The 16,770-nt window shown below is 40.0% G+C and overlaps 1 protein-coding gene across 4 annotated transcripts in view; it reads right to left on the reverse strand.

The window, feature by feature from the left end:
- DIS3L2 (DIS3 like 3'-5' exoribonuclease 2) overlaps nt 1-16,770 on the reverse strand; it is a 375,371-nt gene that overhangs the window by 309,640 nt on the left and 48,961 nt on the right. For 3 of the 4 annotated variants that reach the window (XM_082631000.1, XM_082631002.1, XM_082631003.1), the window contains exons 2-4: nt 10,900-11,048; nt 10,220-10,377; nt 260-313 (exon numbers count right to left, since the gene is read on the reverse strand). In XM_082631000.1, coding sequence (XP_082487126.1) covers nt 260-313; nt 10,220-10,377; nt 10,900-10,951 — 264 coding nt within the window. In that variant the 5' untranslated portion in view covers nt 10,952-11,048. Of the gene's footprint in view, nt 1-259; nt 314-10,219; nt 10,378-10,837; nt 11,049-16,770 lie in introns of those variants that run through there. The other variant, XM_082631001.1, reaches the window with a different exon arrangement.

A 16,770-nucleotide genomic window follows, 5' to 3' on the forward strand; every position in this document is an offset into this window, starting at 1 on the left:
TATCTGTGTGGGTTCAGCTGCTCCCTGCAGCCTAGTAATAAATGCCATCCCTTTCATTTGAAGTGTGTTTTTTAAGATTGGCAGAAGGGGCTGTTAACCAAAGGCGAATTTTGTTTATTTAAATTTGAAACAAATCCTTGCCCATCCTCAATTTTGTTTTACTACTCTGTTTCTTAGTTAGAATATATGATTTCAGTTTTACAGCATATCTAAAAAATTAAATGTGACATTAGGTTTATTATAAAGTTATTGAACTTACCGGGGAAGGAATGAAGGCTTCATGAAACTTCTTCGGATTAATTCTCAATACACCCTTTAAAATAAAAAATAAAATCTGTGAAAATTTAACTAGTTACACACTTACAATCTTTCCATACATATGTTACTAGTCAATAAAAAGTTTAAAATTAATTTAACAATTCGATCTAGGAAACAAGTTAGATGTATGAGAACTATTCATTAAATGCATGAAATATGATTTATGCTGATGTCTGTATCACAGAGTTCCATCCAACACTAAAAGCTCACACTGGCACCTTGCAGTGAATGGGCAGGGGTGAGAAGCAACAGAGTTTGGCGTGGAGTGGGAAAGTGGCAACTATGGGGATTTTATGTGCCCTTATATGCTAGTCTTCAAATATAAACCTTTCCTTTAAGAACAAGGTTACGGGGGATTATGCCTCACTACACAATGGCCTTTTTTTATTCTATAAGACCTTCCCACAGTTGCTTGCTTCTGTGACAATTTTCAAAGTGATACAGGTTGACTTCCAGGTTGAATACTTAGTCTGGAGGGGCTGGATGCATATTTTTTACTCTGGTCCCTCTGCAGAGCTGAATGAGTCAATAATTCAAAATGGTCCAGAATCAGCTCTTAATGTAAGTGGGAATCCTGGCTCCAACAGCCAGGCCACCCAGTCTGCCTTCAACTTCACGGCAGTCCAGCACCAAGTCAGGGTCTGCTTACGCACAGGGGTGCAGGTGGGGCCGTCTTCAACAGCAGTTCAGTATTTTAGGCTCTTGCAGGAAGCTGTAACCCTCCCCACTTACAGCTGCATCTGAAGGCCACTGGAACACATGGATGGAGGCAGTTATTTTCCTAAGAGTCAGACTCAAAAGGGTGTCTTGAGAAAGTGTTTTAAATAACATCTCTCCCCTAAAATACTGAAAGACTCAAAGATACACAATTAACAAAATAGGTGAGGGCATAAAATAAAGCAGAAAATAATTCTTTCTTTCGCTGGTACACCATGTTTAAATTACAAATTTCCATGCAACAATTTATATTACTGTTGAATCCCACACAGACTACTACAAATCCTCATTCAGTCCTTAACTTAATAATTATTGACTGAATTCTGATTATGTGCCAGACCCTGAGACAGACAATGTGGGAGAGTGAGAACCAAGCTCAGTCTTTGTTTATAAAGTAAAACATGAAGAATGCCACAAGTGAGGGGACAGCTTACTTTCAGCTGGGGGCACTAGGCAAGGCTCCAGAGATGGTGCCTGACCTGGTCCTTGATGGAGGAGGAAAATTTGAAGATAAATCAGAAAGGAAATATAGGCAAGAGTGATTAAGAGGGCAAATACTCTTCTACCACCAATGCTGTATTAGGGTAAGAGACAGAGGGACAGGGAAGGAAGGCAGGCAAAGCTCCCAGAGGCCAGTCCCTGTTTTATGAATGTCACTGCAATTTCACTTTTAGAGCAGCTGTTTCTTGTTGGAGGAGGGAGGAAAAGGCTTATTATATTTATCCTCAATATTCATCCACTCACTCAACAAATACCTCCTGACAATTAGCATGACAGGCACTATGCTAAGTGATGGGGCCACAATGGAGAGAGAGTAATAATAGATAGGCTCTACCCTCAGAGTTTACAGTCTAGTGAGAGGAAATAAACACTCCAAATAAATAAAAGTAAACTCATTGATTTTTTAAAATTCATTTTCTGACCCAATTGCCTTTTTTTTTTTTTTTTTTTTTTTTTTTTTTGCTGTACGCGGGCCTCTCACTGTTGTGGCCTCTCCCGTTGCAGAGCACAGGCTCCAGACGCGCAGGCTCAGCGGCTATGGCTCACGGGCCCAGCCGCTCCACGGCATGTGGGATCCTCCCGGAGCGGGACACGAACCCGTGTCCCCTGCATCGGCAGGCGGACTCTCAACCACTGCGCCACCAGGGAAGCCCCCAAGTTTCTTTTTTTTCAACTGCTGATCTTCTATCATCCCTTCAAGCTCAGTGAATGGTTAGTACATGAAGAAGTACAGAGATGAGGATGCCTTCTGCTTTGAAAGTACCTGTAATGACAGAGCACCCAGAGATGCCACAGCTGGACTCAGGGGAAGGAAACAGGCTGCTCAGGGCTGTAACTTGCTCTAGTTTGTTTGTCTGTGTGTGTTTTTTTATTGAGATATGTTTGATGTACAATGTTACATAAGTTACAGGTATATACCATAGTGATTTGCAATGTTTAAAGGTTATATACTCAATGTATAGTTATTATAAAATATCTCGACTCTTGAAAAGAACAACTATTGGGCTTCCCTGGTGGCACAGTGGTTGAGAGTCCGCCTACCGATGCAGGGGACACGGGTTCGTGCCCCGGTCTGGGAAGATCCCACATGCCGCGGAGCGGATGGGCCCGTGAGCCATGGCTGCGGAGCCTGCACGTCTGGAGCCTGTGCTCCGCAACGGGAGAGGCCACAGCAGTGAGAGGCCCACATACCGCAAAAAAAAAAAAAAAAGAACAACTATTAAAAGGACCAAAAAGATTCTATTCTTGATTGTCTATCCCAAACTTCCTGATATATAAAAGCACACAAGGAGAGACACATGCCTTGTTCAAGAAAAATGTTTGCAATTTGACCGGAGCATACTCTTAAGAACTGGACCTCAGGAACAGATTCCCTGAGAGTACAGATCACACTAAGAAAGAAAAATCTCTAGCAGAGTCCACAGCAGACCACGGTCATCCCCACAGCCTGAAGAAGCTGTCAGCAAAACATCTCAAGAAATGGCCTTGTAACTGAAAGAGACTTCTAGCAGATGTCTTGTCTTACTCACCTACATACATAAGTCCAGAACTTCCATTTCCATATTTCTATGACCATCGCCTAATCTGCCCCAAACCCTCATCCCTCATTTTCCTCCTCAACCCTTTCCTAAGCCTGGAACTGGTGGCTCCAAATCCTCCATCTCTTTTCTGAATGCTCTGGTGCCTCCTTGCCTCCACTGAAACCTGATGTGACCAATTCCCTTCAAGTGCTCTCAAAGAGAGCCGATTTTCTCTCTCCTATCCCATATAGCTCAGGGACCAGAAGAAGAATGTTTCCCCCCTGCTTCCCCACTACAGCTTTAAAAATTCCTCCATTCTCTATCAAAATCCCCAGATACTTAGAAGTTCATCTCACTGGCTCCTGCTATACCTCCTTGGTGCTGGCATCTTCAAACCTTCTGATCGTACCCCTGATTTACTCATGTTGCTTTACAACGAATGCTTAAGAAACTTCTCTAGGTGGGAAACACAAGAGAAGAAAAAGACCCACAAAAACAAACCCAAAACAATTAAGAAAATGATAATAGGAACATACATACTGATAACAACCTTGAATGAAAATGGATTAAATGCCCCAACCAAAAGACACAGACTGGCTGAAGGGATATAAAAACAAGACCCATCTATATGCTGTCTACAAGAGACCCACTTCAGACCTAGGGACACATACAGACTGAAAGTGAAGGGATGGAAAAAAGATACTCCATGCAAATGAAAATCAAAAGAAAGCCGGAGTATCAACACTTGTATCAGATTTTTAAAATAAAGACTGTTACAAGAGATAAGGAGGGACACGACATAATGATCAAAGGATCAACCCAAAAAGAAGATATAACAATTACAAATGTTTATGCACCCAACATATGAGCACCTCAATACATAAGGCAAATGCTAACAACCATAAACGGAGAAACCGACAGTAACACAATAAAAGGAGGGGACTTTAACACCCCACTTACACTAATGGACAGGTCATCCAAACAAAAAATAAATAAGGAAACACAAGTTTTAAGTGACACAACAGACCAGATAGATTTAATTGATATTTATCGAACATTCCACCCAAAAGTGGCAGAATACACTTTCTTCTCAAGTGCACATGGAACATTCTCCAGGATAGATCACATCTTGGGTCACAAATCAAGCCTTGGAAAATTTAAGAAGATTGAAATCGTATCAAGCATCTTTTCTGACCACAACGCTATGAGACTGGAAATCAATTACAGGAAAAAAACTGTAAAAAACACAAATACCTGGAGGCTAAACAGTGCGCTACTAAATAACCAAGAGATCACTGAAGAAATCAAAGAAGAAATTTAAAAATACATAGAGAAAAATGACAACGAAAACATGACAATCCAAAACCTATGGGACGCAGCAAAAGCAGTTCTAAGAGAGAAGTTTATAGCAATTCAATCTCACCTCAAGAAACAAGAAAAATCTCAAATAAACAATCTAACCCTACACTTAAAACAACTAGAGAAAGAATAACAAAGAAAACCCAAAATCAGTAGAAGGAAAGAAATCATAACAATCAGAGCAGAAATGAAGAAAACAATAGCAAAGATCAATAAAACTAAAAGCTGGTTCTTTGAGAAGATAAACAAAATTGATAAACCATTAGCTAGACTCATCAAGAAAAATAGGGAGAGGACTCAATTCAATAAAATTAGAAACGAAAAAGGAAAAATCACAATTGAGACTGCAGAAATACTGAGGATTATAAGAGACTACTACAAACAACTATATGCCAATAAAACGGACAACCATGAAGAAGTGGACAAATTCTTGGAAAGGTACAATTTTCCAAGACTGAACCAGGAAGAATTAGAAAATATAAACAGACCTATCACAAGCAATGAAATTGAAACTGTAATTAAAAATCTTCCAACAAACAAAAGTCCAGGACCAGATGGCTTCACAGGTGAATTCTATCATACATTTAGAGAAGAGCTAACACCCATCCTTCTCAAACTCTTCCGAAAAATTGCAGAGGGAGAAACACCTCAAATTCATTCTACAAAGCCACCATCACCCTGATACCGAAGCTGGAAGAAGATAACACAAAAAAAGAAAATTATAGACCAATATTACCGATGAACATAGATGCAAAAATCCTGAACAAAATACTAGCAAACAGAATCCAACAACACATTAAAAGGATCATACACCATGATCAAGTGGGATTTATCCCAGGGATGCAAGGATTCTTCAATATATGCACATCAATCAATGTGATACACCACATTAACAAATTAAGAAATAAAAACCATATGATCATCTCAATAGATGCAGGAAAAGCTTTTGACAAAATTCAACACCCATTTATGATAAAAACTCTCCAGAAAATGGGCACAGAGGGAAACTACCTCAACATAATAAAGGCCATATATGACAAACCCACAGCAAACATCATACTCAATGGTGAAAAACTGAAAGCATTTCCACTAAGATCAGGAACAAGACAAGGATGTCCACTCTCACCACTCTTATTCAACACAGTTCTGGAACTCCTAGCCACAGCAATCAGGGAAGAAAAAGAAATAAAAAGAATACAAATTGGAAAAGAAGAACTAAAACTGTCACTGTTTGTAGATGACATGATACTATACATAGAAAACCCTAAAGATGTCACCAGAAAACTACTAGAACTAATCAGTGAATTTGGTAGGGTTGCAGGATACAAAATGAAATCTCTGGCATTCCTATACACCAACAACAAAAAATCAGAAAGAGAAATTAAGGAAACACTCCCATTTACCACTGCAACAAAAAGAATAAAATACGTAGGAACAAACCTGCCTAAAGAGACAAAAGACTCGTACTCAGAAAACTATAAAACAATGATGAAAGAAATCAAAGATGACATAAGCAGATGGAGAAATATACTATGCTCTTGGATTGGAAGAATCAATATTGTGAAAATGACTATACTGCCCAAAGCAATCTACAGATTCAATGCAATCCCTATCAAACTACCAATGGCATTCTTCACAGAACTAGAACAAAAAATTTTACAATTCGTATGGAAACACAAAAGACCCTAAATAGCCAAAGCAAACTTGAGAAAGAAAAACGGAGCTGGAGGAATCAGGCTCCCCCACTTCAAACTATACCACAAAGCTACAGTAATCAAGCAATATGGTACTGGCACAGAAACAGAAATATAGATCAGTGGTACAGGATAGAATGCCCAGAAATAAACCCACGCACATATGGGCATGTAATTTATGACAAAGGAGGCAAGAACATACAATGGGGGAAAGACAGCCTCCTCAATAAGTGGTGCTGGAAAAACTGGACAGCTACATGTAAAAGAATGAAATTAGAACACTACCTAACACCATACACAAAAATAAACTCCAAATGGATTAAAGACTTAAATGTAAGACCAGACACTATAAAACTCTTGGGGGAAAACATAGGAAAAACACTCTTTGACATAAACCACAGCAAGATCTTTTTTGACCCACCTCCTAGAGTAACGGAAATAAAAACAAAAATAAACAAATGGGACTTAATTAAAATTAAAAGCTTTTGTATTGCAAAGGAAACCATAAACAAGACAAAAAGACAACCCTTAGAATGGGAGAAAATATTTGCAAATGAAACAAGAGACAAGGATTAATCTCCAAAATATACAAACAGCTCATGCAGCTCAATACCAAAAAAACAAACAATCCAATCAATAAATGGGCAGAAGACCTAAATAGACATTTCACCAAGGAAGACATACAGATGGCCAAGAGGCACATGAAAAGATGCTCAACATCACTAATTATTAGAGAAATGCAAATCAAAACTACAATGAGGTATCACGTCACACCAGTCAGAATGGCCATTATCAAAAAATCTAGAAACAATAAATGCTGGAGAGGGTGTGGAGAAAAGGGAACCCTCTTGCTCTGTTGGTGGGAAGGTAAATTGATACAGCCACTATGGAGAACAATATGGAGGTCCCTTAAAAAACTAAAAATAGAACTATCATATGACCCAGCAATCCCACTACTGGGCATATACCCTGAAAAAACCATAATTCAAAAAGAGTCATGTTCCACAATGTTCACTGCAGCACTATTTACAATAGCCAGGACACGGAACCAACCTAAATGTCCATCGACAGATGAATGGATAAAGAAGATGTGGCACACATATACAGTGGAATATTACTCAGCCATAAAAAGAAACAAAATTGAGTTATTTGTAGTGAGGTGGATGGACCTAGAGTCTGTCATACATAGTGAAGTAAGTCAGAAAGAGAAAAACAAATACCATATGCTAACGCATATATAATGGAATCTAAAAAAAAATGGTACTGATGAAACTAGTTGCAGGGCAGGAATAAAGAGGTAGACATAGAGAATGGACTTGAGGACATGGGGTGGGATGGGGAAGCTGGGGTGAAGTGAGAGTAGCACTGACATATACACACTACCAAATGTAAAACAGTTGGCTGGTGGGAAGCAGCAGCATAGCACAGGGAGATCAGCTCGGTGCTCTGTGATGACCTAGAGGGGTGGGATAGGGAGGATGGGAAGGAGGCTCAAGAGGGAGGGGATATGGGGACACATGTATGCATATGGCTGATATGCTTTGCTGCGCAACAGAAACTAACACAGTACTGTGAAGCAATTATAATCCAATAAAGATCTATTTAAAAAATAATTAAATAAAAATAAAAAAATAAAAACATCTCTTATCTTTCAATAAAAGTTTCTTTGGGGAAAGAAAAAGGATGTCACAATATACTTAAGTTTGTATACAAAAGCTAACAAATGCTTACATCTAATATATATATTTAATAAGTTTAATTTTCTCCAACAGCATTCAAATTTCTTCTCTTGACTAGCTTTTTACCTTACCCATTAAGGCCTGCACAGATGGACTCTGTTTCTCTGCCTATGAAAATCTTATTTACAGTGTTGTATATTTCACACGGTGACCTCATATCTGGAACCCATTCCTTTTCCCATCTGCAAAGAACAACTGTTCTCATCTGTTGGGGGAGGCTCTGGCTGCAGAGTCTCATGATGTCACAAGCCAGGAGGAATCACTTACAAACTCCTGGGAATGAGAGTTGTTATATTGATCAGCTTTTTGTTTTAACATTCGCAAAGAGTTGCTTCAAAAGCAAAAATTAATACGAGGGAGCAAAAACCATGCCATTGCAGAATAGTTTCCTGAGCCTATCTCTGTAAATTTTATAAACAATTTTTCTTCCAAGTCATAACAACAGAGGATCCTCTCACTTTTCTTCAAAGACAGTACCTTGATCCTTTATTCAGTTGGTAAATAAAGATTTATTCGATATAAATTAAGCATCAATCAAATGCCAGTCATTGTGCTAATTTGTGGGAATAAAACATGACCATGCCCACAAGGAAGTGAACAGTCTATCTGAGGAAATATAAATTCCAAGAAATGATAATAAGTTTAGAATAAAGGGTAAACAAAAAAGTCGGCTTCAGGAAAGTGGTAATGGCCAATTCCACTTGGAGAATTAAAGTGAGACTTCATAAAGGGGGTAACATTTAGGTAAGGTCAAGCACAATTACATGAAGATAGTGGGAGAAAGAATTCCTAACACCAGGAACAGTGTGTACAGAGTCATAGAGGAATCAAAGAGCAGAGTTTTTACTGGCAAAGTTTCGAAGATCAGGGTGAATTGAGCAGAGTGTACCTGGAAGAGAATGGCAGGAGATGAGAATGGGAAAAGCACAACAGGTCCTCATACACAGAACAAGATGAGGGCCAAGAAACTTGCAGATAAAATGGAGTTCAGTATGTGCGCTGAACGATAAACAGCAAATGAATGGATTAATGAATGAACAAATGTCCAACTGAAGCTTTAACTTTCCTAAGAGAGACCTTATCAAAGAAATCAAGGGAAGCTTTAAAAAAAAAAACCAACTGTACCTCTGAAATCAGAGCGAGCAACTAATTAATTTGTTAAAAACAAATTTTCATTCAGGAGTCTATATTAAGCACATGTGCACTTGACCACAGGTAAATACAAAAGGTGATAAAAAGGATAAAAAGGAAGAGAAGATGACAGTATCTGTTAATTAGCTGGATCTCCAGCCCCAAACACAAATACAGAAGCTGGACACTCGGACTGAGAGAAAATGGAACACAGTCGACATCTACAAGCAAGCCAGGTAACACATGGCAATGTTTCTATACTAAACTAAGAATTATAAAATAGACTACTTTAAGGAATATGTGGCCTCGCCTCCCTCTCGATCTCATTGCCTACTACCTGCCTCAGATTTCACACCTGAAGAGACCTAAGCTGTCTCACTCCGTATTGTTTCACGGTTCGTGTCTTCGTTCGTGTCCCTACCTTTCCATACCTCCCTTCCCAACACATAACACTCATTTAATAGACCCAAATGAGTCATCTTTCAGTATTCACTGCAGGTGTCACCTCCTACAGTTTCCTGGTTTCCCCCGACGTTCTCCAGTGAGTGGTCACGCTTTTACCCGAGCACTTACCCTGTATCCTCAGATCATCTGTTCACATGACTGCCTGCTGCACTACTAGGCTGCAGCCTCCAAGGACAGAAAATCAGCCTCATCCGCCTTCATCTCGGGAGCAACCACGCTGTGTGCTCCTAACTATATAAACTGTTCCTGGCTCACGGTGGACAGTTGAACGTTTGCTGAGCCAAACTGCTGAATTAGCTTGTAAAAATATTTTGTAAACTATAAATATAAAGCACTCAACAAATATTGTCTGCTGCTATTTACTGTTTCCTTTTCAAGCTTATTCTCTGTCAGTCAGCATCCATGTGCTCCAGGCAAACTGACCTATCAATGTTTCCTATAGCCACACACTATATCCCACTTCTCTCTTAGCAGTTCACACTGGTCCCCTTGTAAAGCTCTTTCTCTCCACTTATTCAAACTGCACCAATCCATGGCCTGGCTCTAATATATCCCTTCCAATAAAGCACTCCTAGACAACCCTAACTGGAAGTAACGGCTCCCGAGTTAACAGGTCTAGTTATATTGCAGGTCTGAGAAGTGGGAAGCCCTGGGCCTGTTACGTCATCATTTCTCTCAAAGCACACAGCAGAGAAAAATAAACAGTTTCAATGAGTAATCAATTACTTCTGATTCCACATATTCAAGGAATAGCCTTCTAACATATTTTAAGCACCTGAATAAGTGTTCCTCTCTTCAAGCCTTCTGAAACATCCTCCTTGGACAGGTAGGTTTCAAATATGCTTTTTTTCTTCCCTCGTATGGTCTTGCTCTTTGACATTTTGTCACCTGGTGAAGCACCACCACCACGTGGGCCAGCCAAAGAGGACGCGCCTAGAAACATGAGGCATCAATCAACTCTACTCACACGTCTCTCTATCTCCAAAACTGGAGATGTTTCACCTTTTTTTTTCTTATTTAGAAAGACCAAAACATAATAAAATTTCCTGATAATGATTTCAAATAGTCATAAAGAGGAAAAATTGGTAAGGAAACATGAATAAAATGCACCCAGATTTGAGACCTGAATTTTAAATCAGCACCACAATATACACGGAACATAACCCAAATAATGGGTTCAGTATGCTTTGCTGGTTATAGCCACAAACTTTTAAAAATGGGAATTACTAAAAGATCATCACTTTTCTAGAGGAGATTAAACAGCTGTAATCAATATAACAATAAATTAAGACAGCAAGAAACCACGCAATTCTAAAGTAAATAACACAGGAGAATATTTAACAGGTCACCAAAAGAATTACAGTCTCCCTCAGTCCTAAGACCCGCCCTGCACCTCCATTCCACTTTAGTTCAGGTCTCCAGTTGCTAGAGCAGATTCCATTTTCCTTTTGCTACCTCTGGGGGTCCCCAGGGGCCGGAGGTTCAGCCGGTAGTCAGGATGGCTCATTACTGGTTCCAAGGTCACCTCTTCTCTCTAGATCCAGGAGGGCCTCCACTGCTCAGCTCAGAGTTCTTCTGGCCTTGATCAGCTCAGTTGTCACTAGCTGAAACCAAAGAGAGATGGGTGACTGAAGAACTGTTAACCTGAAGCCTCCTCTGTGCTCTCGGAAATTTAGGACTTGGATGGCAAAGGCAATGTGGTGTCCCTCCTGGGTCCTGGCGTCACTTTCTCCTAGGCAGTTAGTCAAGCACACCATCTGTCCTGAGTTGCTTTTCAAGGTCTTCAACCTCATGGGTATCACCAGCCTGCTTGTTTGGGCCCCTTCAACTAAAAATCTCCACAAATAGGGCAATGAGGTAGAAATTAAGGAGTTCCAAGGTTCTATTCAGCTAGTGGAATGTACAAGAGCAGGAGGGAATATGGTTTTGAAAAATGGTATAAAGATCTAGAATCTAAAGGCTATAATGAAATAGGTACTAAACTAGGGCTCAAGAGATGCGGCATTTACTAAGTTTAACCTTAGACAAATGACGTTCTTCTACAAAATCAAATAAATCCATTCCTTAGAATTCATCAATATAAACATAACCTAATTCACTGCCACAACCAGATGTCCAAAACTATGCACGGAACTGCAGATGATTCACTAGCTTTCAAAAGATGGGAATACTGTAGTTAGACATCTACTTCCCTACTCTTACCTGCCATCACTTCAAACCAGTCATCTGACCAGAAGCTCCGGCAGCTGCTCCTAAGGAATACAAGGCAGCTGCCTGGCTCAGCGGACTGGAATGTGGGGCCCTGCAGCTGGCCCCCTGGCCTTCGACCTGGACACTGAACATGTCATCACTACATCTACTTTCTACTCTCTGCTGGCCACAGGCCCAGGATTCAAGCCTATACTTGCAAATTCTCAAAATCTGGATGGGCAGCCTGCTTTCCCATAAAATGGATCAAGATGTCATTCTGAACACTAAAACCCTTTCCTCTAAACTTCCCACACACATCCTTCACCAAAATGATGTAATTTTTCTTTAAATTGAAATTAATACTAACTCAGGAGAGGAGAAGCAACAGAGACAGAGTAACAAGCCACTTATTGATACGTGAAGAGATTCAGAGATAACGTCAAGAAGTTTCAAGAAGAAAGAGAAACAGATGGTCTTAGATAAACAACAAGGTAGTGGAAAAGGCACACAGAGGAGTCCAGACCATCTGCTGGTTTCATTCAGAAATGCATTCATCCACTCCTTAATTCAACAACTATTTCTGCAAGATACTATACACCAGGCATAGTGAGGGATACAGAAGTTCATTAGACTTATAGAACTCATATTAAAATAACAACTAATGCAAGCTGGGGAGTGATAAGCACTTTTTTTTTAAGTATGGGTAATGTACATATGATGGAAGAGAGTATCTCCAGATCAGGAAATCCAAGAGCGCTTCAGGAAAGATGTTAAGAACCGAGAATGTGAGAAAAGCATACTGTTGGCAAAAGGAAAAAAATACATAGACACACAAACAGAAAAACACAGGCAGGTTCTTGCCACGTTAATTCCATTTGGATGGAGTCCAGCCTATATGAAGGGAGGCGGTGGCAAGGAAAATACAACGAGTTGGGAGGCCTAGAAAACCAGCCCCGCTGCTCACAGGCAGCTGGGAATGTCTGAAGCATGAATGAGCGGAAGAGAAGAACAACAGACCAAAGTTGTGTTTCAGGAAAACTTAACCTGGCATAGCACATTCAGAGTCATCTAGAGTTGAGAAAGACTGGCAGCAGCTGCACCTCAGGAAAGAACCAGAACAGACTGGGTGAAAGGAAAGGGAGGCCTGAACTAGAGGTGCAGCTGCTGCCACTGAAATGAACAGACTATTAACATGGTATTACATAGGAAAACTGGCACCACTTGGCAACCAGGCGTTTCTGAAGGAGAGCAAGGAGGTGGCAATTGTGTGAGATTTCAAGTAAGGAGACTGGGAGACGATAACATCACCAAGTTAGAGAAGATGATGAAGTCTACTTGGGGTATTACATACCTCTACATGGCAATACATACCTCTATACGTATATACGCCTCTGCACCTGGAAATACATACTTCTACATCAAGAACCTGAAAACTGGAGCAGAACTTAGAGAGATGAATTAGCCAGCCATTTGCATAAAGATGGTAACCCAACGTTTTCTAGAATGGAAGAGATTGCCAAAAAGGGGTAAGGTGATGCAGAAGAGGGCCTAGGACAAAATCTGGGTATGGGCAACTTTTTTTGCAAAGAGGAAGAAGAAGTAGAAAACATAATAAAGAAGTTAATAAAGGTATAGGGGAAAAAACCAATCGAGTCTGATGCTAAGAAAACAAGGGAGACAATGACTTCCAAAGGAAGACAGGTTCATGATCAGGGTTTGCATGAACTACTAAGAAAACAAATAATGGCAGCCTTGGGTGGGGCAAGGGGTTGGAGCAAGCTGCAAGCAGGAGAAAGACAATCCAAAAACAAGAGCCAGAATTGAAAATGGGGTACTTCATATCATGTCTTGATGCAGGCAAGAGTTCAAAATTAAGAGGAGTTACTGCCAGTCAAGTGAGATGGAGGTACAGAGATCTCATCTCAAATGTCCTACGTCAGCTGCATTTGTAACCTTTTTTCACAGCAAATATCTCGGTTGGTGTGATTTACACCTAACTTTTCTGTCTAGCTCAGGAAGATAAGGAACGTTCGGTTGAGATCATCACCATAATCCCACTGGCTCCCACAGTACCTAGGATAGAATAGGTGCTCAATAATCACTCCTTAAATGACTGGATGAGTTTGTTTTCATGAGCAAGCAGTGAGAACACCAAGCAAAGCAGGGTCATTCAGGGAAACCATGCTAAAAACAAATCAGCAAAGAATGGAAAACCAGGAAACAAAGTCGGCAAGAATAAGCCAGACCAGCCAAGCAGAGAGTCAAAGTCTGCCTTTGGGTATCAAAGCACTGGAAGCAGATGGAAAGATTCCAAGAATACAAGATGCTAAGCAGAAGACAAACAAGCAAGCAACCTTCCCTTCCCAGTGATGTAGTTGTGAAGGCCCATTAACCCTGGAGAAATCCTGGACACTCCTACCCTGACACACTAAAAGCACAAGTCACCAGCTAATCCTCACCAGCTTTCAGAATGAGGGCCAATGATACACTGCCCAACTGCCCACTGGCTCCTAGAGAGGGTGTCTTGCCATGGAAATAGCTGTACATCCTGAAGAGTTGGGCTAAGATTAGGAAGAACAGGCAGTACTGGTTAATAGTGTCACATGGTACAAAAGAGTAGGAATGAGGAGGAATGTAGGAAAAGCACTAGACTTGAGAAAGTGTAAACAAAGAAAGCATCTGGGTAAAAGAAGTGGTGTCTTGAGACCCAATGTGTAGTACAGAGCAGGTGCTCAAAAATTTGAATAAATGAAGACTATCTGGGACAGAAACCAGGTTACAACAAATATATACTAGAGAGAAATATGAGTAGCAGGGCCAGGACTAGGGTCAGGCAAGCAAGGCACCTAGGACACAAAATTTATGAAAGCTAAGTGACACAAGTGCCAACCCCATGCTTGTAGGACTCCAAGATAAGTGCCTCCTTAAATGTTTGTGCCCTAGGCATCTCACTTGCCTTACCCTAGTCTCATTCAGCCTTATGAGTAGCAAGAACAGAAGAAATTTATGAACCTGGGTAGTGAAGGAAACTCAAGGAGATAAAGTCATGAGAGGTTTAAAGAAAGAAAAGGTTAAGCCTATTCAGAAGCTAAGATGGAGCCAACGGAAAGCGAGAGATGGCAAAAACGTGTGAAAGAGAATATAATTAATGGAATAAGGGAAAAAAAGAGGATGGGATTAAAATAAATCTCACTGAAATTTAAAAAATAAAAAATTTACATGACAAATAATTGGGAAACACATGAAACAGTTAAGTAATGTTAAAACACTACTTAATGCCATTTTTTAAAAAAATAGCCAATAGATCCCTACTTTATAACATATATACTGAAATAAAATTTAGTATGAATAAAATTTAAATGTTTAAAAATGAGACAGAGAAACTGAGAGAGAAGGCAGGGCAAAGGACCTCCAGAATGGTTGAATGAGGAGTTTGACAAATATTATCCCCAACAATAAAAATGGACAAAATTATCAAAACCAACCATTTAAGGATCTGGATATTAACCAAAGACATACAACAAATTGAGAAGTGTTTACTCAAGAAAAATCTACTGAATCTCAGTAACAACAGTGTAAATGTATGGCGGTTTAGCCTAGGGCTCCCACCATCCTACACCTACCCCCAGTTTCTTGACGTGGAAGTCCTACTAGGGCAGGGCAAGCTGTAATGACTGGCAACCCCACTGCCAGAGAGAGCTAAATTTATGTGGAGCAGAGTGGGAAGAATTCCACGCCCACAGGCATTTTTAACAACAATAGTGATTTAAGGGGCAAAAAATCAGGGAAGGCCAATATCACAGCTCGTCTGGTTTGTAATACCAGTTAGGGCAAGCAACAGATCAACAGACCAACCAGAAATATAACAGGGAGAATCAGGGAATGAGACAACCAAAGTGTGTCTTGTAAGAATCTACATTTTCCTGCTGTGTGTATGCTCAAGACTGTAAACATACAGGAGAGAAATGAGTGGGTCCTAGAAAGCTATTCATCCCTGGATGAATGTGAGTCTTGCAAATACAGAAAGCAAAAGCCAGGTCAGACTTGTAAACTGCCTCAGTTTTGAATGCATTTCCCAAGTCTCACCAGGACCACTGACAAAGGGTGGGGGCCTCATCATTTCAAGGAGTTTAAACACAATTTCTGACTAATCATAAGCTGACCACTAAGATATGCTGACTCAAGGGCAACTATCAGAAAGTCATGCTTAAAAATAAAAACAAGAAAAAAAGAATTGAGCAGAGACATGAGCAGCTAGCTACACACTATGAGAGAAACAGACTCCACAGAATTAGCCCATGCAAGCCACTAAACGAACAGAGCAACCACCTCCAACTCTGGAGGAAAAGGAATCAGAATGCTGAATATATTATCAACAACATCCAGATTTTAACAAAAATTGTAAGATATGTAAAAAAAAAAAAAAAAACCAGAAAAGTTTGACCCATACAATGGGGCAGGGGATAGTTTCAATAAAAATTATCTCTAAGTGAGCCTAGATTTTAGATTCAGGCAACAAAGACTTCAAAGCAGCTATTATAAATATGTTCAAAGAACTAAAAGAAACCATCTTTAAAGGAAACTATGATAACAATGATTCATCAAATAAAAAATATCAGTAAGAGACTGAAATTATTTTAAAAGAACCAAGTGGAAATTCCAAGTTGAAAGATAGAACAACTGAAATGAAAATTCCACTGGAGGAACTCAAGAGCAGATCTGAGCTAACAGAAGAAAGAACAAACATGGAAAAACAGATCAAATATGGGGAGGGGGAAGGGTAAGGTGTGACAAAGCGAGAGAGAGGCATGGACATATATACACCACCAAACGTAAGGTAGATAGCTAGTGGGAAGCAGCCGCATAGCACAGGGAGATCAGCTTGGTGCTTTGTGACCCCCTGGAGGGGTGGGATAGGGAGGGTGGGAGGGAGGGAGATGCAAAAGGGAAGGGATGTGGGAACAGATGTATGTGTATAACTGATTCACTTGGTTGTAAAGCAGAAACTAATACACCATTGTGAAGCAATTACACTACAATAAAGTTGTAAAAAAAAAAAAGATTATCCAATCTGAAGAAAAATCAAAAATTGCAAAAAAAATTTTAACCAAAATTTACGATTTGTAATAAAGAGTC

This window comes from Mesoplodon mirus (assembly GCF_964341445.2).
Source record: "Mesoplodon mirus genome assembly, chromosome: 8".
Lineage (NCBI taxonomy): Eukaryota > Metazoa > Chordata > Mammalia > Artiodactyla > Ziphiidae > Mesoplodon > Mesoplodon mirus.